At 41.4% G+C, this 22,889-nt stretch overlaps 2 protein-coding genes across 4 annotated transcripts in view; one reads left to right on the top strand and one right to left on the bottom strand.

Annotated features, from left to right (window-relative positions):
* Positions 1-329: 329 nt before the first annotated feature.
* On the top strand, positions 330-8,639 carry dusp4 (dual specificity phosphatase 4). Its single transcript, XM_086152529.1, has 4 exons — positions 330-962; positions 1,649-1,776; positions 4,395-4,614; positions 7,199-8,639. The coding sequence occupies exons 1-4, from the start codon at positions 431-433 to the stop codon at positions 7,585-7,587; spliced, it is 1,269 nt and encodes a 422-aa protein (XP_086008655.1). The 5' UTR covers positions 330-430; the 3' UTR covers positions 7,588-8,639.
* Positions 8,640-14,595: 5,956 nt separating this feature from the next.
* The window catches only part of LOC147231245 (poly [ADP-ribose] polymerase tankyrase-1-like), a 62,945-nt gene continuing 54,651 nt past the window's right edge, over positions 14,596-22,889 (bottom strand). For all 3 annotated transcript variants that reach the window (XM_086152526.1, XM_086152527.1, XM_086152528.1), the window contains 8 exons: positions 22,141-22,220; positions 21,032-21,152; positions 20,368-20,465; positions 18,804-18,878; positions 18,590-18,695; positions 16,709-16,895; positions 14,921-15,077; positions 14,596-14,789 (listed from right to left, as the gene is read on the bottom strand). In XM_086152526.1, the coding sequence (XP_086008652.1) occupies positions 14,703-14,789; positions 14,921-15,077; positions 16,709-16,895; positions 18,590-18,695; positions 18,804-18,878; positions 20,368-20,465; positions 21,032-21,152; positions 22,141-22,220 (911 nt within the window). In that variant the 3' untranslated portion in view covers positions 14,596-14,702. The remainder of the gene's footprint in view (positions 14,790-14,920; positions 15,078-16,708; positions 16,896-18,589; positions 18,696-18,803; positions 18,879-20,367; positions 20,466-21,031; positions 21,153-22,140; positions 22,221-22,889) is intronic.

Raw genomic sequence — 22,889 nt, 5'->3', positions numbered from 1 at the left:
AAAGCACCTGGAGTTAAGTTAAATTAAGAGAAAACATTTTAAACCTGATGTTTTTCAAAGAAGCCTGCATATGACACAATAGAAAAAAGGCTCCAGCTAAATATTTGAATGTTCAGTCTAACAGAGAAGTGTCATTTTAATCGGGTTTTAATAGAAAACGCATCGTTTGTAGTCAAGACCTGTGGCCATTGATGCTTTTCGTCGACGTCCGTCTTTATGAATGAACAGCAGGGGAGAGAGGAGGGGGAGGGTGGGAGCAAGACGCGCTGTGATTGGCCACTGCAGACTGACGTCATCTCCGCCATGACGCCATACATCCATTCATAAAAAAAAAGAGAAGAAGCGAAACAAACCCCAAAAGGAGGCAGTCAGCGGGAGAGACGAGAAAGAGAGAGAGACAGAGAGAGAGAGAGACAAAGATTGTGTTCGGATGCGGTTCTTTCACAATGAGCTCCACGGGAGACAAGATGGGCGAATTATAGAGGAGAGGCGCAGGGGGGGAATCCGCAGGATCCACGCGTCTGGATCCGACCCGCACACGCAGGAAGTCCGGCGTGCGTCGGAGCCTCGGCTCGGCCTGAACCGACGCGACATGGAGGAGCTCCGCCAGATGGATTGCGCGCTCCTGAAGCGGCTCCTGAAGGACGACGGCGCCAAGTGCCTGCTGCTAGACTGCCGCTCCTTCCTCGCCTTCAGCGCGGGGCACATCCGCGGTGCCGTCAACGCCCGTTGCAACACCATCGTCCGCCGCCGGGCCAAGGGCTCCGTGCTCAGCCTGGATCAGATCCTGGCCGGGGACGAGGAGGTCCGGTGCCGCCTGCGCTCCGGGATGTACTCCGCCGTGGCGCTGTACGACGAGAGGACGTCGGATTGCGAGGCGGTGAAGGAGGATAGTACCGTCAGCCTGGTGGCCAAGGCGCTGCGGAGGGACTCCCTCGCCTCGCATGTTTATTTCCTCAAAGGTGAGCGATCGGTTGCATGCAAAAAAAAAAAAGAAACCCCATCCAAAAGAATCCCCGAATCCATGTTAATAGGATCCTTCTTAACAGTGCAGCTGCTTGGACATTTTGCAGTCATATATGTACAAATGATGTGTGTTTGGATTTTTTTTTTTTTGCTGACAAACAAAACACATTCATTCATGTATTTATCTGTCAACGTGCACGCAGCCATTCACATGCACATTCAACATATAGGCCAATGGGCCTGAGCAGATTGAATGAGGTAATGCTGCTGCTGCTGCGTAGAAGCTGTAGGGACTTGCAGGACCCTTAAGACCGGAGGAGGAAAACAGCAATATCTGCTGGAATATCAACACTTCTTTTGCCCGCTGCAGTATATTTAGACCCCTTCCCTGCATTTTTTTGTGTTCCTTATGATGCAAACACGCCGGACACAGAAAGTCTGTGTGTTTCGTGAATGAAATCCGGTGTTGGTAGTGCTGGAAGCAGAGGGGAAATACACATATCCACGCTTGTGTGTCGTTCACAGGCGTTTGTATTTGGGATGAACTGAATGCCGGATGCGGAGTTTGCGTTTGAACCTGCTTTTCCTTTCCACTGTTTGCAGTTTGTCCAATCCAAACACGCCGCCGATATTTAAATTGTCCTGACTCTCCATTTTTTTTTATTTATTTTTTTTCTACCAGGTGGATACGACAGGTTTTCCACCGAGTACCCGGAGTTCTGTTTGAAGAACAAATACTTGCCGTCCCTCGCCAGCCAGTCGAGCGTCGACTCGGCCTGTTCGTCCTGCGGAACGCCGCACCATGACCAGGTACGGCTCGAATACCGCCGACGCGCCTGTTTGAGACGCTTCAGTCAACTCGGGTTCCACGCTCTTTTGATCCCGAGTGCAAACACGGCCTCGGTCGGGTGCCGCAAACTAACCGTCCTCCGAACCTGCAGATTTTTAGACGCCGTCAATCTGCTCAAATGACCAATTTTTTTTAAAAAATTCCGCACAGCTTAATCGAATGTCACCCGTGATTCATCCCGGCGACCCGACTCACCAGCGTTTATGTGGCTCGGGCCTGCAGATTGAGTGCAGTCCTCTCAGTCACGTGTGGCTTCATTTTAATTCCACAGGACACACGCACACACAGACACACACACACACACACACGTGGTGAGAGATGCAGACAATCCGTCCTCTGTTTGTTTTCGAAGAAAAGAGGCAGTCATGGCGACTGCTAGGTGGATTTTTGTTCTGGTAATGGACCGCGTTAGGCCCGGGGAATGAGCATGGCTTCCTGTTGCAGTGGAGAATTGATGGACTCGGGGTGGAGGTGGTGGTGCGAGGAGGGGGGGGGAAGCAGAGTATCACCCTTTCGCTTTCCAACCCCTCCTCCTCACATTACATCTCTAAGCCGTATTGATCGCTTCCTGACCGTGTCAGTACCGAGGTCGTCAACGACGGTGACATAAATACACAGAGGGTCGGTCAATAAAGCCTCCTGACCCCTCGGAACCGAGACAAACAGAGACAAAATACTTCCGTTTCGCAGCACTTTTCGTTTTAAAACAACAGGCTCGTAATAACAGGAGTACATGCAGGCTTCAGGATATAACCCGCTTATGTCTGTTGAAACATTTTATGCCACGATTTATCAGAAGAGTAGATGCACAAATGCATCATTTCTGCCCATGACAGGATTATATTTTTGTGAGAGAGGGACTTCATTATATTTTATTTATTTATTTATTTATTCACTTATTCACTTATTCACTTATTCACTTATTCACTCATTTATTTATTTATTTAGATTTATTTTGATTGAAAGAATTAATTCATATATAAGATAAACAGTTTTCTACTCATTTAGTTTTGTTTTTTCTATGTTTTTGCCAGTTATTTTTGTTTTCTTTGCATATGCACGTAACAGTTATCGCAATCTATGACAACGTATGATGTATAAATAAGTTAGAAATAGCAATTATTATTTGTAATTACTGAAATGATTAAATGATTTGTAATATTAAATAATTTAGAGTGGAATTACACTTCCATTTTGCTTGCAGATATTTAAGAAAAAGACAATGTGATAAATATAATAAATATATTTATTGAGCACCTTCCAGAGAACCTTCCAGATGCAGATGAACAACATTTTGTGGTAAATGCATTAAGTACTGCAGGAACTGACTTCCTGATTGTGTTTTAGCTACATAAAATGGTATGTCCAAGTGCAAGGGTTCCTTCGTGCACCATGGGAACACAGAATTTCTTATCAATTGGCTTAAAAATAAAACCGCTGGTGATTGGGGATGGAAACTCTAATCACTGAAATTATTCATATAACATGGTATTGATGTGATGCTGCTTCTGTGTGTGACTATTATTCCTACATTATATTCTTACTATATACTATATTATACTGCATTATATGTTGTATATGATACCATATTACTGTGCTATAATTAATATATTATAATCCATCAAATGTTAAACCGAGGTCACATTTATACTGGAATCATGTAGCGGTTGCCTATTACTTTTGTTTATTTTTCACCAATAAATCATTTTTGGCTTCACATCGCTCTCCATGACAGTGCATTTGTTTCAGAGTATAAGAGGTTTGAAAAATGCCTCAGGATGGCAAAATAACAAATTAAAATGCAGGGACGATAAATGACCTTTTTTTTTTTTACCACATTTTGACAAATTTAAAATGCCTATAAAACTTACTAGCTAGTTCACCCTCAGTCCAGTTCTTTGCATGGTGAAAATAATGGTTGTAATTTTTCTATTTAACTTCTCTAAAGCTTGTTTGTTCGTGTGTGTAATTGTACGCTTTAATTCCCCCCGTGGTTCAACTTTTATTAACAATTCACAGGTCAAAACATTTGAAAATTATGAAAATTATCCTTAAGACCTTAAAACACTTGATAGCCTTAACTTTGACACTTTATATTGTCTTTGTATTTTATTTGTATTTCTTATCCTCCCTCCTTCCTACTATCTATTATTGTTAAGTTTTACTTGAAACTCTGGCACAACAATTTCCTTCGGGATTAATAAAGTTGTTCTTATTCTTATTCTTAATCGCTGAACGTGACCAGACTTACAGTTTTTCAAAAACACCTCTTAAAATATTTGTTAGTCAGAATGTTTTTTTTTTGTACTGAAGCCTTACAGCGCCCACGACAAAGACCTTTTTCGCCAAAAACTGCGAAAACACGAATGAGAAATATCTCGTTCCTTCCCATCACCATGGCGACCGCAGATACCGCTGCCCGGAGTCCCGTCGGCATGTCAAACGCTCGGTTTTGTCTGGCGGCGCTCCAAAAACAAACCGGAGCTGATATTCGGGTAGAAAAAAAAAACAAAGTATGACTTAAAAATAAGATTTTGGTGGTTAAATAACTCTCCCTCTCTTTGTGGCTTCCTCCTAGGGAGGCCCAGTTGAGATCCTCCCCTTCCTCTACCTTGGAAGCGCTCTCCACGCTTCGAAAAAGGAGGTTTTGGACGCGGTGGGAATCTCCGCCTTGCTCAACGTGTCGTCAGACTGTCCGAACCACTTCGAGGGAGCCTACCAGTATAAATGCATCCCGGTGGAGGACAATCACAAAGAGGACATCAGCTGCTGGTTCCTGGAGGCCATAGAGTTCATAGGTCAGTGAGAAAGCACGTTAGCAATGGCGCGACGCAACGAGACGCGCTCAAATTACGACTTTTATTAGGAAAAAACCACGATCGCGCGAGTTTGCTTCGGAGATGTGCATTTTTTTGTCGTTTGCGTAAAAATATTCTGCGTATTCTAAATTTGACCTATATTCATCGTCATCCGCTCATGACGGATTTACACGCGACTCAGCAGATTTAGCTTTAACACAGAGCGTTAACCAACACAAGTGAAATAAATTCCCGAGTGTATGCGATACAGGCAAGTGTGAGGTTTTTGCATATCCGGTATACGCGCGTGCGATTTCCATGAAACTGCGTGTGTGTGTGTGTGAGTCCGTAGGTGCCGGTATGCGTCACGGTTCGCTGCCGTGGGACCGAATTCTGACTCATCGGCTGTCAGCGTCGAACGGAAGCTGTGTCGGAGTTACCTGAGATTAGTGTTTTTGAAAGACAGACTAAGAGAGGAGGAATTAACGCACGCCGCAGGTTAAACCCGAAACTCTATATCGTGGAAACGTAAATGAGAGGGTGGATATCCGTGCGTGTTTCCGCGCGGTATTGATCGGCATTCCGGGTGAATCCCGCCTCTCCCGGCCGGCGGTGTCAGTTATGATTGACTCCGGTCGCCACGTGCGCAGAATTAATGGGATGGATGAGTCACGGATGAGTGATATCCCTTCTTCGAGGCGTTTCAAAGAAATTCTTAAACACGCAGCAGGCTTTTGATTCTATTTAAAGTTTTTGATTGAGGTCATTTATATGGAAAAGAACAAGGCTTTGTCATTCTCTCCTGCTGATAATACGCCGTACACACACATACACACACACACACTCCAGGACACTTATCACGATGCTTCAATTTATCATGCAAACAAATAGCCGTTTTGGTTAAATTCAGTTATTCTAAGTGCTCTCCACAAGCCATTACTTAAACCTTCTTTTTTTTTTTTTTCCTGCAATGATGGGACTCTTTAAACACGCCAGAAGTGGGCGAGAGTCATAAATAGAACAAGCCAGGAAGTGTGAAAAAGGGCTGATCGTTCGAGTGTCAGCACCTGCTCGTTGCAGAGAAAATGCGGTTTCCTGCTTTCCGACATCATGGTCAGATAGAAATGTGACCAAAAAGGGGGTTACAGCCAAACCGTAACTTTGTGAAAAAAACAATAACTATCATTAATATTATTTTTGATCCACAATTTATACCATGATAGTTTCTGCAAATGTTAAGGGGGGGAAAACAGCTAATACAAGGAGGACTGGAATCACCAAAGGCAACACATCAGTACAAATTACTGAAGTCACAATGTGATATTAATGCTTGTTCAAATATATTTCTATTAAATTACGTAATGTTTATTCATCGAGCACAGTTTGAATATTTAATCATTTGTTTGCTCCATCAAATCATTTAGTTTAGATTTAGTGCGATGCTGTGTTTGCAAGGAATGAAACACAAGGCAATTTCAGAAGCCTTTCCAACAGGGTGTGTGTGTGTGTGTGTGTGTGTGTGTGTGTGTGTGTGAATGGGTGAATAGATTTGTGCTGTATTTGAGGACACCATTTCCCAATTCTTGGCATACATAAGGTAAATGTGAGGAACATCAGAGGTCATAGGTCAGCTTTATTACCTGCAAGTATAATTTCAATTCTTGAATTGGATAAGAAAAAAAAACAAGTGAAATTCACATTTACTGTCAAGTTATTATGAATTTTCTACTGTTTCAGCAAAGTATGATCCAAGGGCTGTTTGGTTGATTCCCTGTATTATTTCACATTTCTTCATTCATACATTCCAAAACACAATCATTTACACCAGAGGCCCCCAACAACGGCCTGCTTCCACATTTTGCCCCTGATCAATACCAGAGATGTATTGCAATTTTTTTTTTTTTTTTAAATTCTGGCCACGTAATCGTGACTTTTGCATGCATAGAACGTAACATTCTATTCCACCCTTCTGCAGTCTGTGACTCATCTGAAACCCCTCCCTCAAAAAAAAAAAAAATCCTGGACACACCCCTGTCAAATAACACGGAATAATGGCGAAAATATTAGGCAAGAGAGAAATAGATTCAGAATGCAGGGTATTTAACCTGCAGTGGACAAGCGATTATTATTTTTTTTTTTTTGTGCAATTCAAAGAAATGGCTGTTTGTCTCATTTGTCAAGAGATAAGCAAAAACATTATTCGGTAATAATGTTATTGTTTATTTTCTGATTTTTATGTTATGTGTGGCTTTTTGGAAAACAATAAATGTTTACGTTTAGACGCCTCTGCGATCGTCACATTTTTTGTTACAAACTGTTATTTATTTTGCTCCCGCAGGAAAAATTTTTGGGCTCACTATTATTTAACATATTGCAGATTATTTAATTAGGAATCACGATATTGATAATTCTGATCTTGTCATGATAGTATGAACTCAATCGTTTTAAAACCTTTTCTTTCCAATATCCAACATCACTTGATGACGGTATTTTTTTCCTCATTGAAACGTAAAAAATGATAAACGCCACGAGCCGCATCACGAAAACAACACGTCGACACACTTGCTTGTCCTTTTCTTCTCAGACTCGGTTCGAGAATCCAGCGGGAGAGTGCTGGTCCACTGTCAGGCCGGGATCTCCCGCTCCGCCACCATCTGCCTCGCTTACCTAATGAAAAGGAAGCGCGTTCGTCTGGACGAAGCCTTCGAGTTCGTCCGTCGGCGCCGCAGCATCATCTCCCCGAACTTCAGCTTCATGGGTCAGCTGCTGCAGTTTGAGTCCCAGCTCCTCGCCACCTCCTGCGCCGCCGAGGCGGCCGCCACCGCCAGCCCTTTGCTCGGACCCAAATCCTCCAACCCCGCTGCTTCTGCGACGACCACGCCCACCTCGCCGTTTATTTTCAACTTCCCGGTTTCCGTGGTGAACCCGGCGTACCTGCACCACAGCCCCATTACGACATCGCCGGGCTGCTGATGGACGGCGTTCGCGCCCGAGAGCTGCCGGCGAACGGCGGGATGTACATTTTTTTTTTTTTCTCCCCCAGGGCGATTGGCGAGAATCGCTCGGAGCTGCTTCGTTTAAAAAAAAAAAAAAAAAAAAAAAAAAAACAACTTTCAAGTTCAGAAACCAGCCAACACTTCTTCCATTTTTAAACTGAGATCTTAACTCAAACTGACCAAAAAAAAAAAAAAAAATCAGAAACAAAACAAAAAAAAAAAAATCATCTCGATGTTGGACTGACTGAAGATCCGCCCTCTTCCTGCGCAGAGAACACACTTACGCAGAGACACACACACACACACACACACTCATGACTAACAACTAAATTAGCTCAGTATGTATGAAGACGGGGGCCTTGTTGCCATGGAGAAAACAGGTGTTTGAGAAAGGAGATCGACACAGGAAGGAAGGAAGGAAGGAAGGATAAAATTTTAAGCAGCCTCCCTTTGGCTGTCCTCTGCCACCAGACAAAGAGATGGACGGCAGAAAGAAGGGAGTGTAATAGAAAGCAGGGGCCTCTCCAGTGACAGGTGCCCTGCCGGCCATCCGACCGGAGTTTCCTGCCATTCACGCTTCCTCTTCCTCTCCTCGGTTTCCCTCCTCCTCCTCCTCCTCCTCCTCCCGCCCCTTGCGCACTTGCTTTGCCTCTTCTGCTTTTTATCCGCCTGGGCCCTTCCCTCCACCCAGCTTACCGTTTTTTTTTGGTTTTTTTTTCTTCCATCAAACCTTACTCTAGTTCCGTCGTCGTCACTGATATAAAATGACGAAAAAACAGAGGGGTCCGCTATGTGATTTAATCAGCGGGGAAAAAAAAAAAAAGGAAAGCACAAATTTGATAAATAGGGTCAGAAATCCCCCCCCTCCCCCGGGGGACGCTTTGGGTCCCTTCTTGTCTTCTCCTCTCGGAGGGTTGCGCCGGTGTTTTTGTTAGCATTAGTGCCTCGGCCTCACAGCGACGAAGATTTGATTCCCTGATTCCAACGTGAGTTTTCGTGTCTGCACGAGTTCCCTCCTGGTTCTCTGCATTCCCTCCCCGAAGCCCAAAAACATGCAGGAGGTTCATCTGAGGCTCGTAATTGCGCGGACGATACGTGTCCCGACGCGGCACGTGAACGGTTGTAAGCGGATCTGTGACCTCCCGTGACCTCCTGATATCGATATTGAACAAACGAACCGAGGAATCCGTGTCTTCGCTTTTCTCCATTTTTTTTTTTTTTTTTCTTCCCTAAAGCGAGTGAGACACAGGGTTCTGTTCTTCTCCGACGGTTTCTGCGAGGTGCGAGCCACCGAGGGGACATTTCTGGAAAAAAAAAAAAAAACGAAACAATGAATGGTCCTTTAAGAAGCTTGTGCCTTTTTTATCAAAACGGGGGTTCATTGTGTAACATCACTGTCTTTCTTATTACGAAGCAAATGATAGAATGTTTGTCAAAAACAACAATAACAAAAAAAAAAGGGAACGAATCCCTTGCGACTCTTGATCCGCAAAATATCCGCGCGTCAAACACATTTCACCGAAATGGACATCAGATGTTTTAGATTTGAGTAAAAACGGCTCACCAACATAGCATTGGAGGGTTAAAAAAAAACAAAACAAACAAAAAAAAAAAAAAACTCAGGTTACTTTGTTAATTTATCTACATGTTGAAATAAGGCTGCTATACATTTTGAATCTCATTTTCAAAAAAAAAAAAAAAAAAAAAAAAAAAAAAGAGAAGTCCAGCTAATCAGAGGAGCGGCGGCGGTGGGAAAAAAAAAAAAAAAAAAATCTCTCGCAAATATGTTTGTACATTTTCTTTTGTCTTGGTTATTTTCTTGATTACTTAAGACCGAACGTCTTGATTCCTACAATTTCATTCTCCGTAAAGCGAACGGAAAAACCGACCGAACTCCTCGAGCGACACAGAAATATGAGTCGGCTTCGCGGCGTCATCCAATGAGACGGCGGCGTCCGTTTCGGTCCCCCGTCGCACGCACGCACGCGGGCACGTGCCAGGACACAAGCGCACGAGGGCCGACGCACGAGCCCGGAGATGCAACAACACGACCCTTGTTGTGTTACGGCTGAGTTACTTTGTAGATGGATAAAGGCACAAAAGTCCCAACAGTGGTTTCTTTATATCCCGGACACGCGCGCACACACACACAAACACACACGGTTTTCAAAGAAAACACACTCTCCGTTTTCTAAAGATTGTCGGCACCTCTTTCTGTAGCACTTTGAAGTGATGCAATACTGTATTTGTAATTTAAGACTGATTTGCACATCATGGTGGTAACAGACTTACCGGAGCGATGGAGGGAACTCTGAAAGACAAGAAAAGAAAAGAAAACGCAATACTATGTGTGTGTCCGTCCCCTCTGTGTGACTTCTTTTGTGTGTTAACGGTCTCTTTGTCTGGTCAAAACCCGTCATGGCAATATCAGTCCTCCTTTTTTTTGGAAATTTCTACATGTACAAAAACAACTTTACCTGGATTTGACTGTGGAACGAATGATCTGTGCATTTATTTATTACCGAGGATCCGTTGTTGAATAAACCGTGTTCTTAATGAAGCTTTGGGTTTCTTTGAACTGACTTTGAACATCAGTTATCAATACGAAAATATGGATCATCTTGTCTGCTCAACTAACTTCATGTCTCCTCTGGTACTTTTCGAGACCTCCTGCCTGGCAGGACCAACCTTAGCATCCCGCTACCCAAATATCTGCTATCCTGCCTCTTTACATGTCCAAACATCTCAGAAAATCTAACATACGCTGTTCGTCTGATGGACTCATTGCGATCCTATACATCAGGGGTGTCAAACTCAAATACACAGTGGGCCAAAATTCAAAATCGCGGGCCAACATTGATATTTATTGAAAAAAATCTTCCTCCAGATATAACAATGAACCTTTTCATATGGATCCAAACAAGTTTTGCTTAAAAAGGAAATATGGAACAAACATAGCTTAATACTGTACAATACATAACTTAATATTGCACACGTGCAAAATCCTGTTTTCTGCCCAAGTAGCAGGATGCCAGTATTAGCATAAGGTCGCTATGACTACTGTACACAGAGGAGAGGGTGTTTATGGGTCCTGTTGTGATTTTCGTGCTAAAACACAAGTTCTGGGATTTGTAGAATTAGCAATACATGCACTGTAGACTATCCCAGCGGGCCGGCTCTAATAGTCATATGGTATGGCTTTGCGGGCCAAATAGAATTGCAGTGACATCAATGCTGTACATCCTCCTCTCCCGCAAAGAGAACCTCAACATCATCACCGCTACCTCCGGCTCCGTCTCCTGTCTTTTCCTCAAGGCTGCTAAACCAGACAAAATGGATGGTCTCACCTTCATCTTCTTCATCTTTCTACTCACTCTGGCTGATTCTCTCTTTTATTTTCTTTTTTAAAATCACACATGACACATCCCTCCATCTGCTCGCACATCTCACACTCTCCGCTGCTTAAAACCCTCCACGATTTGGATAGTTTTAGAACTTTCATGAGATGAGCAGAAGATGTTGAATTGAATCTGCCGGCAAAAAAAAATAAAATAAAACATTAATATCACACGTCATATATATATATATTCATACATAGACACATACAACCATTCACTCATTCATTCACCCGTTAAATAAACATGCTAACTCCACACGGATGGGCCTCCTGTCAGAATCCAATCAGGGACCTTCTTGCCGCGAGGTGAAAGCAGCTACCGTGCTAACCGATACCCAAATCAATACGGCAAATATGAATCGGATTAAGCCGGAAGATTCCGGGAACAATCGCATTGTCGATAGCGGGTTTCTCAATCGATGTGCATTGATTAGAAACAGATTGTCTCTTCCCCAAACGTGAAACAGAGTACGCGTGTTTGCATTTTAAACAATAGCGCCATCCAATGGCAGCATTGGATACTCAAAGTAAATGGATACGGGGCTAAAACATGCATTCTTTATATTTTTCACATCTTTTCTTTTCTCATCCAACGGGATCACATCTATCAACGGGGAAGTTTGTTTTTGAACGGAATAGCAGAGAAGACTGGGAAAAAAAAAAAGACAGACGGTCAGATACTCTGTTTTTATTAAGGTTTTCTTCTGTTCAAGAACAGCTGGTCAACAGCTTTGTACAACCTGCTGTACATCACTGGATTTACAACAGAAGGACTGAATTAATTGGCAGAAGGCATTTCAAGAGGTGGAGACACGGACTGACTGAATACACTCACACTGAAACACCCGCGCGCCGACCTCAAAAATATTTACAGCGACCGTCTCTCAGAGAAAGACCGTTCCTAAAAAAAAGAAGGAACTTGAAACAGGTGAAGGGAAAAAAAAATAAAAATAAAAAAGACAAAGCCGACGTGAAGTCATCTTTAAAAACGACAATATGAGAGCAATGTCGAGCTCGTTTAAATTTTAAAACGTACACGGAGACAAATCGAACTGCACAGACACCAAGACGACCCCAGAGCGACAGAGGTCAAATGCCCGGCGGGATCCTCCATATAAAAAAAAAAAATACAAAAAAATATTACATTCCAGCTCTTCTCCAGACTGCACGCCTTTCCTGTTTAATAATGGCATTGAAATCTAGGCATTTGCTGCCTACGGTTAATTACTTGCAGTTATTAAAATGCATTCGCATGTTGTTTTGTTGATTAAATGCGTTTGCATTTGCAATTAAGTTACGTCATCGCTTTTTCATTTAAATGTGAGTTTAAACCTACAGAGTTATAACTATCGTAATTGAAGAAAATGTGTCGCCGCATATCAGGTTGGATTATCTTGTCGAATCTGGTTTGTTGACAGTTTTAGAATGGAGAGAGTACGTCGAACTATCTCAGACTGTTTCATGTGTTTACCTGAGGACTGGATTTTTTTGAAGAAAGTCATGTGACACAGCGGGTTCAGTTCACTCTGAAAAAAACCCGCGTGCGAACACACACACACACGAAAAAAACACGGCCACCGCAACGTTTCCCTTGAGGAAGTGCAAAAACTAGCTGAAATCCAAGAGACAGATGCACCCGTGTTGACAAAACAGGAATGAGGAGTTTGCAGTCCAGCGGTTGCAGTCATAAGTTCACAAGGCAATTAGTTCATTTAAGAAAAACAAAATGAAACAGATTTAAATAGATAAATAATATTAAATAATAAATAATTAAAAAGAACAACAAAATACGCAAATAAATAAAGAAAAATAAAGGATGTGTTTGCATTTAAAAAAATACCGCTACACAAGCTTCCTAACGATTATTACTATTGTTATTGTAATAATAATAATGATTAAAAAAAAAAAAAAGAAAAACAAAAGAGACTTCGTTCTTTTTGTTTCTTCATCAAATAACTGCAATAGAAACCAAAGATGAGTTTATCACGGTAGCCGTAAATGGAAGTCATCAGTTGTTTATCAACCTGAATACGAGAACTCCAGTATTCTGTAATGTTTTGTGCATATTGCTTTTATAGCTGAGTAATTACAGTGATAGGATTTTGGGACGATCGGAGCGAAGGTTAAGTTTCTGTCACTTTGAACAGTGATACCATATCTATATATTTGCCTCCGTAATGTTTTTAATGTACGTTTCCACTGAAAGGCTCATTTTTTTTTTTCCCCAACATCCACTTCATATTTGAAGCTTGTAAACTTAAACGCATAAGAGCAACACAAATAGCGAGCATGAAATTAAACATATAGAATACCATCCGCTGCCGGTCCTCTGTCACAAACAAAGGAGCGTTAACATTTACCTGCGAAGAAGGCAGCGGTTTCATGTGCACGACAAGCTGAAATGACGGCACCCTCTGAGAGACCCCCGAAAAAAGTCACGAAGGATCGGACAGGAAGCGGGAGAAGATGCACGGATGAAGATCGGCAGCGGCGTCTGCCGATACGTTTCGCTTCGGTGTCACACGGCATGGTTTTCTTGCGTTTTCCTGGTTTTGAACGGAAACAAGCCGTCGTGTGTGACTTGAATATCGTACGGACAGTGATTTTTCAAGGACGATGCGTAAAACCTCATAATGCCAAGACCTCCAGACGCATTTACACCGATCTACTGGCCTCGATCCCCTTGCAGCTGCGGTCGGGTAAATCAAACATTTCTTCTTTTAATGACAGAAAAATCCGATTATGATCCGGCGCTAACAGAGTCACTCCGCTCATATCTGCAGATGAGTTTCACCGATTTTAAGAAGTTTGCCGTGACGATCCAGCCGGCGTGACAAAACAATGCGAGCGTTGCGTTTGTCCTGTACACGGAGGTGGTAATTATAAATGTATTTCTGCTTAAATGACTTGTGTGATTACTGTAAGAGACCTGATTGGTTTATAAATAAGCGTGGCGGATGGAAAAAAAATCGGGAAAAGAAAGTCTCTTAATATAAGATCACGCTTTCATTTTGCAATGTCATCGGTCGCCCGACTTTCCCTACAAGTACGGCGGCAAGCGAGCCCCGACGTCGGGACACTCGACGTCCAAAGCAAAGACAAAATCTTCAACGGCACGGGGAAGGATGAGGTTCCCTTCGATTTTTTTCGCCCTATCGCCTATCTGCCATATTTTCCATTTGTATTCCAGATGTTCTCATTCGTGCCGCCGTCGTTCATTACAAGAAAGGAAAACTGAGATAATGGCTCACGACTTAATACTGGTGTGCGATGACTGCCTCTCCGTTGGTAAACGGCGAGCGACCAGAGCAGCGTTTCTCCGTCTTTCTTGCTTCCGGCTCGAGACTCAGGCTCGGCGCAAGTCGGTTTCCTGCGCCGACGACAAAAGTTTCGTAGTTTCTGATATCTTTTTTTTTTTTTTTTTTTACACCTTATTGATCTTTGAGTATTTTTCCACCTTGTTGTTGACCACATTTTTTTCCACCACCTGCTCAGAACAGAACGGAGCAGTTGTCAATCGCGTCTACAGAAAACATCAAAAGGCCATACTTGAGTTTACTCCAGCTCAAAGATTCTTCTGACTTCTTCTGGTCAGAACGATCGCCATAATCTAATTCAGCTCTTTTTTTCTTTAAATTTCATTTTATCGCAGAGGTTTAAAATGCCCTCAATTTGGAGCACGAAGTAACCGTGTTCTAGGACTTGAGCTCTGCAGAGGCGGTGGGAGTGGCCTGACTCTCTGGCTTGACAATCTGGTAGGTGATCAGGTATTCTGGATAAGCCTGTGAAAAAAAGAAACAAAATATATTCTATATATTAAATATACATATATAAAAAAAAAAAAAAAAAAAAAAGCAATTCACAGGCTGACCGGCGATGTTTACACGCGCGAATAAAGTGCGTCGACACCAACCTGCTCGCCTCTGTAGATGACGTATTCGGCGTACGCCAGCCCGTTGACGCTCGGCCGTCCCACCACAGAGTGGTGTCCCGGGGGTGCGTGGGCCATTTTCATGGCGCTGAACTGAAGAAATGATTTTCCGAGGGTCACTCTGCAGAACAGCATCTGTCTGAAATGAGGGACAACTTATAGTGAGCGCTCATGCCTTTTTTTTTTTTTTTTATAAATAATCATCTCAGCTATCACTATGCAACTGTCATTGCTATCACTCCTTATTTCTAACATCTAATGAGATTGATTTTTTTTTTTTTTTTTCCCCAAGCTTTTGATTGTTTCCGGCGATGATGAATTCGACCAGATTCCTCTTATTTGGATGTTTTCACTGCAATTTTTTCCTACTGTTTTCCAGATTGGACATGTGGAATTTGGTGCAACAATCAAAGAGTTGCCCATCATCTGAAGCAGGTGTGCCCAGTACGTCGATAGCGATCTACCTGTCGATCGCAAACGTAATGTGGTTCGATCGCATGGCATTAAAAGGTAGACGTCAGCCGATCCTCCTCACTATGAAATTTATCACTTGACTGACAGTCGGTCCGTCCAATTTTCTGAAACGGGCGTCACTGCGCATGTGCACATAACGGTGCGTTCTAGCCAAACTAATAATATCACAACAATATCACTTTCAACTCGGGTTTTCCTTTTTTGATTGTCTGTTTATATATTGTGTAGATATTTTATTGCCTATTTGTATATTTTATATATTTTATGTATATTTTATTGCCTTTTTTATTTTTTATATATATTGTCTATTTGTACAGTTTTATATTTGTATTGTCTTCCCAGGACTACAGATGGAAATCAGCTATGAGCTACAATCTGGAACAAACATCTCTGCCTCTGTGCTTAATGTAACTGTACACTGAACTAATAAACTTTTTAAACTAAACTAAACTAGCAAGCTAGCGAGTTAGACTAAAAAAAGACTAAAACGTATCACTTCCATACGGAATGGGAGTTGGACTTTTTTTTTCACCATGTCATTTTCAAAGTGTGTTTGCCTCATCCGCCCGTCTGCCATTGCTATACCGAAAAAGGGAAATGCGGAGCGGCATTCCAGACCGTTCGTAAAAACTACGACACCGACTTCCCTCCGAATAGTGAGCCGAGGGGGAGAAAGGTGAAGGAACTAAAATCCCAGCTGTCAGGACAGCCGTCATTTTTCCCCCAGCTAACTTCATCTATGCTGCTGACTCCATTCAAGTCATCAGAATAAGGTATTTACCAAAAAAGTACTCTGTTGTCGTGTGCCATAAGGGTTCATGCAGTCACGCAAGATCAACAAACATTTATTGTGTAAAGTATACTCAGTAGATATCTCAATGAATATATATAAGCATTTTTGGCGGAGGTAGATTATTTTCACATGGTCATTTGAAAAGTAGCTCACAAGGCAAAAAAGTGTCTGCACCCCTGATCCAAAGGTTTTCACTTTCATTACTGCATTGACTGTGCTCTGTCTTATATACATATCAAAGTAAACCAAAACAAAAAAAAAAAAAAAAAGACCTCATCTGAACAAGCACTAATAATATTATTATCCAGTTAACAGTTAAAACAATTTATATTTCATTGTATTTCTTATTCTTCCTCCTGCCTACTATTATCTATTACTGTTATGTTTTTACTTGAAACTCTGACACAACAATTTCCTTCGGGATAAATAAAGTTGTTCTCATCTCATCTCATCTCATCCAAAGATCAAAATGTATTTGGTCTGAGAGACGGTAAAAGCCGAACCTGTGGCAAATGTAGCACGAGCGGTCTTTGTGCGTGGGGCACCCAGTGCCGCCGCCGATCCCGTAAACATACTGGTTGCTTTTAGAGGAGTTTTCCGCAAAGTAGATCCCGGCGCCAAACATGCCGCCGATGTAGGCGTGGCGCTCGTCGAAACCCTTGTGAATGATGGCGTTGATGAAAGGAGAACCTGGCAAGAGGAGGGAGGCGGTGAAATGACTGAACGATTTCCTTGATGCCTGATAAGCTGCCGAGTCTGACATGATTTCGTCTGTTTTGGCACCTTGAATGTTTTCAAAACAAATAAATTTGTTATTGCTTGAGAAAATAAGATGCATGCTTTTCTGGAGCCTCCTGCAGAGAATCTTTTTTCTCAATTAAATCTCAAATTTTTTTGCTGTTGTTGTAAATAGGTGATAATCGATTCTATTATTATTATTTCTATAATTATTACTAGCATTAACATAGCATATTACTGTATCATCCTCGACTAATTACCCTTACTAAATAAGGAATTTACCGGTTGAGTGTTTTTAACATACAGCATTTTTCATGGAGTTTTACTGGCAATAAAACTCCAAGAAAAATCCTGTATGCAATAAATGCTACAAGTAGATAATGTAGAGTAGATACAAGTACATAATGTCAAATATTACCTAGATAATCTTTATGTTATTTTGAGTCTTACAGAGGATAAAGTTAATTTTCAATTTACACGACTTACGGCTTTTTTTTAAATTGGCGTTTCAGAATGAAACCCACAGATTTGATCAGTGTATAAAACATTAATAAACCAGGAAAGAGACAAATATATCTGAATTGATAAACTTCAAATTTTGCTGTGTACATTTGAAATACTGTGCTACAGTACCACCTGCAGGTAGAGACTTGTAGCTCCATGAGCTGGGGACAAATAGAGATGATCCTTATCTGGACCAATATATCAATTATTTGATGATTTAAGAGGCTTGAAAATAAAATCCAATGCCTTAAAAGATTCATAGAGAGCGCTTCGATCGTTTTTAAGGGCTTGGTTTTTCATCGATCGATTGAATTCCTTTTATAACTGACACTGAACCTTTTCAAATGCCATCTCATCATTCTATCCGAGATAAAACAACAGTTTTGGACAATTGTGAGGTGAAATTGAAATTTGCCGAATTCTCATTAATGTATTGATTCATGAATATGGGAGATTTTTCCCACCACGTTGTTACGTTATAGAACAAAAAAAAGACAGGATGCATTCACTTATTGGGTAAACAGGAATTCAGGAAGTATGGATAACTTAGGAAATCTAAATATAAAATGATTTTGAACCACGGCCTATCACATGATTAAACTGCTTTATGTAAATACGCACACTTTTCCAAAGAGCCAGCCTCTGCTTAAAAAAAAGAAACGGACAAACTTACATTCATTATATATACCGCTTGTCCTGCAGTTTGGGTTAGAGCCCATTCCAGCGTCACTTGGTTAGGGGTTGGGTTTGACCTTTTGACCTCATGCCAGTCAATCACAGGGCCGCATTTGGAGACGTACAACCATTCATGCAATTTAGAGTCTCAAATGAACACACCGCACGCTTTTGGATTGTGAAAGAAAAATCGGAGAACCGGGAGGTAACCCATGCAGATATGTAAAAGAGAAAATTCCACACGGTAAGACCGTCTTTAGGAATTGAACGAGGGGAAATTGTCGCTGCGAGGCGCTGACCGCCGCGCCACCGTGCCGTACACGGGGGAGAACATGCAAAAAAACCATATTAGATGAGAGACTCGGAAACTTCCTCACGAACTCTAAACCAGTCCACTTTACTAGACATTCTTAAAAATTAACCGCGCCGACGACGACATGTCGCTCTGCTTTTCATTCGGTATTTACCGTGAAAAAGCATGCGTTCATTGTGGTGATTGTGATTCTCATCTGCGATCTCCTTCTGCCTGTGTGTGTACCGCTCCCGTAACTTCTTATTCACCACCTTCTGAATCTGGAAGCGGAAGGAAGAGTGAAAATATATAAATAGCCAGAAAATAGGCTTTAGGCTTGCGAGCCCGAAAGTCTGAATCACACGTTTTCGCTGTTTGTTATTGGTTACCTTGATTATGTTGTATTGGCTGAAGACGCCGCCTGCATTGCCTCCATCACGATGCTCTCTGATGGTGCTCTGAAGCTGGCGAGGACAAACAGGAGAAAATGAATTCTGTAACAACTGCCGTTCAGTAATAACATGCGGAAATATAAGAATCGTTCATTAAAGAAAGGCCGGGGGGGGGACTGCCCAGAGTTTAACTCAAAATATCTGCTGGGTAGTGGAGCAGAAAACCATAGCTCGCTAAAAAGATTAAGTCAGATTATATTTTCCGAATGAAAAACATTTTGAGGCCCATAAAATAAAATTAAACGGTGGCTTTCACAGGAAAAGCCATTAAATACAGAGACATCATGACGGTAATTTTCAAGAAAAACCTTCATTCAATATCTAAACCTCTTATCCTGCAGTCAGGATTGAGGGAACCCAATCCTGGGTTTAACCCTGGATTGGTGTTAGTTGATCACAGAGCCACATTTAGGGACCTAAAACCGTTCACCCTCTCATTCACACATCATATAGAAACTACGTTTACTCCAACATTCACACGTCTGGGCTATTTTGGGTCTCCAATGAACCTCATGAATGTTTTTACACTGTGGGAGGAAACCGGTGCAGATATGGGGTGAATATGCACAACTCCACACAGAAAGAACCCCTTTTGGAATTGAACCAGAGGGAAATTGTTACTGCGAGGGGGCTGTTTACGTTTCTGTTAAAGTCTAATATTCGAAAACCTCCAGATCCATTCAGGCAGGTATAAACTACTTCCCAAGATTAGTTATATACCAAACCAGTGCAGAGTAAATGTTCTACACTAATACTTTCAACCAGCGGTCGGGAACCTATGGTTCTTCCTGTGACAGTATATGGCTCCCAGACAATTTTGATAAAAAAAAAATAAAAATAAAAAAAAATTAGGAACTGATTTTAAAATACTTGTGATATTTCTTCATAATACTGTGTCATTTTAAACAGATATTAGTTTAGAAGATAAATTTCACTGGTCACCCATTGGTCGGGTCGGGAACCGATGGCTCCCGAGCACGTCCGGGTCATTGTAAAGGTGAAGAAATCAATTTAATCAGAGAGCCAACTAGTTTATCTGCTTGCACAGGAAGATGGCGAAAAGAAAAAAAAGACGACTATTACCGTGCCTTCCAGGCTGCTAAACAGAGGAATTTACGTTTGGATCAGCGGTATGACGAATACGCAACGATAAAATTGCATCGATGAAACGGTCAAAAATATAAAGCGGCACTTCGAACAAATCCATGCAGCGCCAGAGGTCGCATTAAAAGTAATTTAATTTATTACACGTTAAAAATACTATATGTCTCTCAATGAAATATATTTGGATATATTTGCTTTTTATGGCTCTCCCGGTCAAAAAGGTTCCTGACCCCTGCTTTAAACTGTCTTAAAAGTAAAAACACTGCCATTTAAATGACATTTGCAAAAAACTATATGCAATAACCTGACAGCTACCAATTTAATCCCGGTGCTAGAAAAACAAAAATCGCATACACCCACAAATATTGAACCATTAGTGTGTGTGTGTTTTGCGTACTTCCTCCTCCACAGACTGGAACTCCTTGTCGTCCAATGCCAGGTCCATCAGCACAGTTCCCTGGCTGGAGCAGTGGAACGTCAGGTAGGGGGTCGCACCTACGGGCACATTTTTCCGAAAACGACTCATGAACAATAGATCGGCGGATAAAGGACGGCTTATAAATGACAACTTGGCCGAACGCAGAAACAGATTAGCGAGAAAGAGCTTCTTGATGATCTTGTTCCACCACACAAACTCCCAGAAGCAACAAGACTAGCATCATCTCTCTCAACCTTCAAGAAACAGGTAAAAACGTTTCTCTTAGCCTATGCATTGTGTGTGTGTACGTTTGTGTGTCTCTGTCCAAAAAAAAAAAAAAAAAAAAAAAAACCCTCACTAACCCAAGCTTACTGCTCTGTATATTTCCTGTGCTTCGTGTATTTGCAAGTGTATTTGCAGTCCCTATGTCCTCTATTGTAAGTCGTTTTGGATAAAAGCGTCTGCCAAATGCAATGTAATGTAATGTAAAAAAAAAAAATGTAATGGAAAGAAGTGAAAATCCCATCAAACGGTAAATATTGTCATTTCGTTCACTGCGTTTCTAAGCTTCCGGTTTTCAGCCTCTACTTGTAAACTTGATCTATGGAGGTGTGTTTCCAGGAACGTGTGTGTTTTTCCTGACCTTGCTGGCCTCCGAGCAGCCTCTCCGTGCCCTTGATGAGTTTGTGTCTGTGACCGTAAGCGCTGATGCCGATCTCCTTCAGCTCCTCGTGGCCCATGTCTGCCAGCACGTCTAGAGAAATCTGCCCAGAAGAAAAAGCGGGAACGATCTGCTTTTTGCTTTTTCTTTTCTAAATTTGCTTTACTTCAACATCACTTAAAAAAAAAAAAAAGTTTGTTGCCAGAAACAGCATTAAATGTTACTCTTCTATGGCAGAAAATTAGACTTTTGGCTTGGCTCTCCTGTTTTGTGCAAGAAAGTTTTTGAGTTCAAATCAAATCTCGTAGAGATAAATGCGCTTTTTTCACATTCAACAGCACAACACACTTTTGGCAATGAGTTCAGATCAGGCTTGGATAATTAGGACATAATAATAACAATGATAATAGCAATCCTACTACTACTAATACTACTACTACTACCACTAATGATAATAATAATAATAATAACAGAGGGTGCATTGGTTAGCGCCACTACCACACAACTAGAATGTCCCTGGTTCGATTGTGAAAGCGTGTCTTGCTATGTGGAGTTTGCATATATTATCCGAGTCTGCAAGGTTTCGTCTCCTGTTTTCGCTCCTGTTCTCTCTCTCAGTCCAAAACACATTAAATCACTCATGGATGTGTGAATGAGAGTGAATAGTGTTGGTCTCCATATGTGGCCCAGTGATCAACTGGTGACCGGTGAATGGTAAACCCTGCCTCTTAGCCAGAGCAGGATAAGTGGTAAAGATAATAAATAACTGAATTCAAACCTGTATGGAATTCCGTGACTTCATATTTGGAATGTGACGTAAACTTATCAATACAGATCGTCTCCCCTCGGTAAGAATATCTCTCATTTTCTGGATCCTTTTCTTCCTGACTTTGCATCTCCTCCTGCCGGGACTCTTTCTTTTTTTTTTTTTTTTTTTTTGAACAAACCTCAAAGCGTCATGAATCATATTCTGTCAACAGTTTAGACAGTTTTACGAAGCAAAAGCTGATCAGGGGCAAAGTCTTATATTTTGGATCCGTCATTGTCTCGTTCCCTTAAATTCTGTATCAGGAAATCTCTTGATTGTGTACCTGTTCCCTCTGGAAGGTGTCCCTGAGGTGTTCCAGCCCCAAACTCTTTAAGAACTGGTTAATGGTCATATCAAGTAGAGCTGTGGACAGGACAAGCAAAGATGTGTAAGAACATACGGGTGTCTCCATTGTAATTCACCATAAAATCATAATGTGCCATATTTAACCATCTGAAAATATTTTTAAAAATAGAAACATTGAGGTTCAATGATCAATGATGAATATTGTAATAAATCAATTGTATTACATTCAACTCCTTTCTTTATTCTATGCAGACGCTCCTTGTTGCTGTTAACACCGAATTTTCCAACTTATAAAAGATTGCCTTATCTTAGAATCGTACCATTCGGCAGATAGTAAATAAATCAAAGAAAGTGGAGACTGAAGAAGTTTTTTTGATTAAGGATTGTTTTGTCTTCTTTTCTTATTTCTTTCTACATTTTTTACTCAGTAAACAGAAAACAATAGAATAACAGAAAATAAATGTCTACAACATGTCATACCATTACTCCAACTTACAGTGGTTTAACAGATATCTTAACAGATACACAAATGTATTGTGTAATTAATGAGAATATTGAGCTCAAAATTGCAACATCATAAATATCATCACTTACAGATTTGATCATAAAAAAAAAAAAAACGGCCCACAGTTAGAAACAAAAAAAAATTAAAGAAAAAAAAGGCAAGAAGAGTTAATTTTTTGTACCGGTAAGATTATTACATTTGTAGCCTTGTTGGGATCGCAT

The sequence above is a fragment of the Fistularia commersonii genome, chromosome 9 (assembly GCF_037954325.1).
Source record: "Fistularia commersonii isolate RoL2024-O1a breed Wild chromosome 9, RoL_Fcom_v1.0, whole genome shotgun sequence".
NCBI lineage: Eukaryota > Metazoa > Chordata > Actinopteri > Syngnathiformes > Fistulariidae > Fistularia > Fistularia commersonii.
This window is presented reverse-complemented; position numbering and strand designations above follow the sequence as displayed.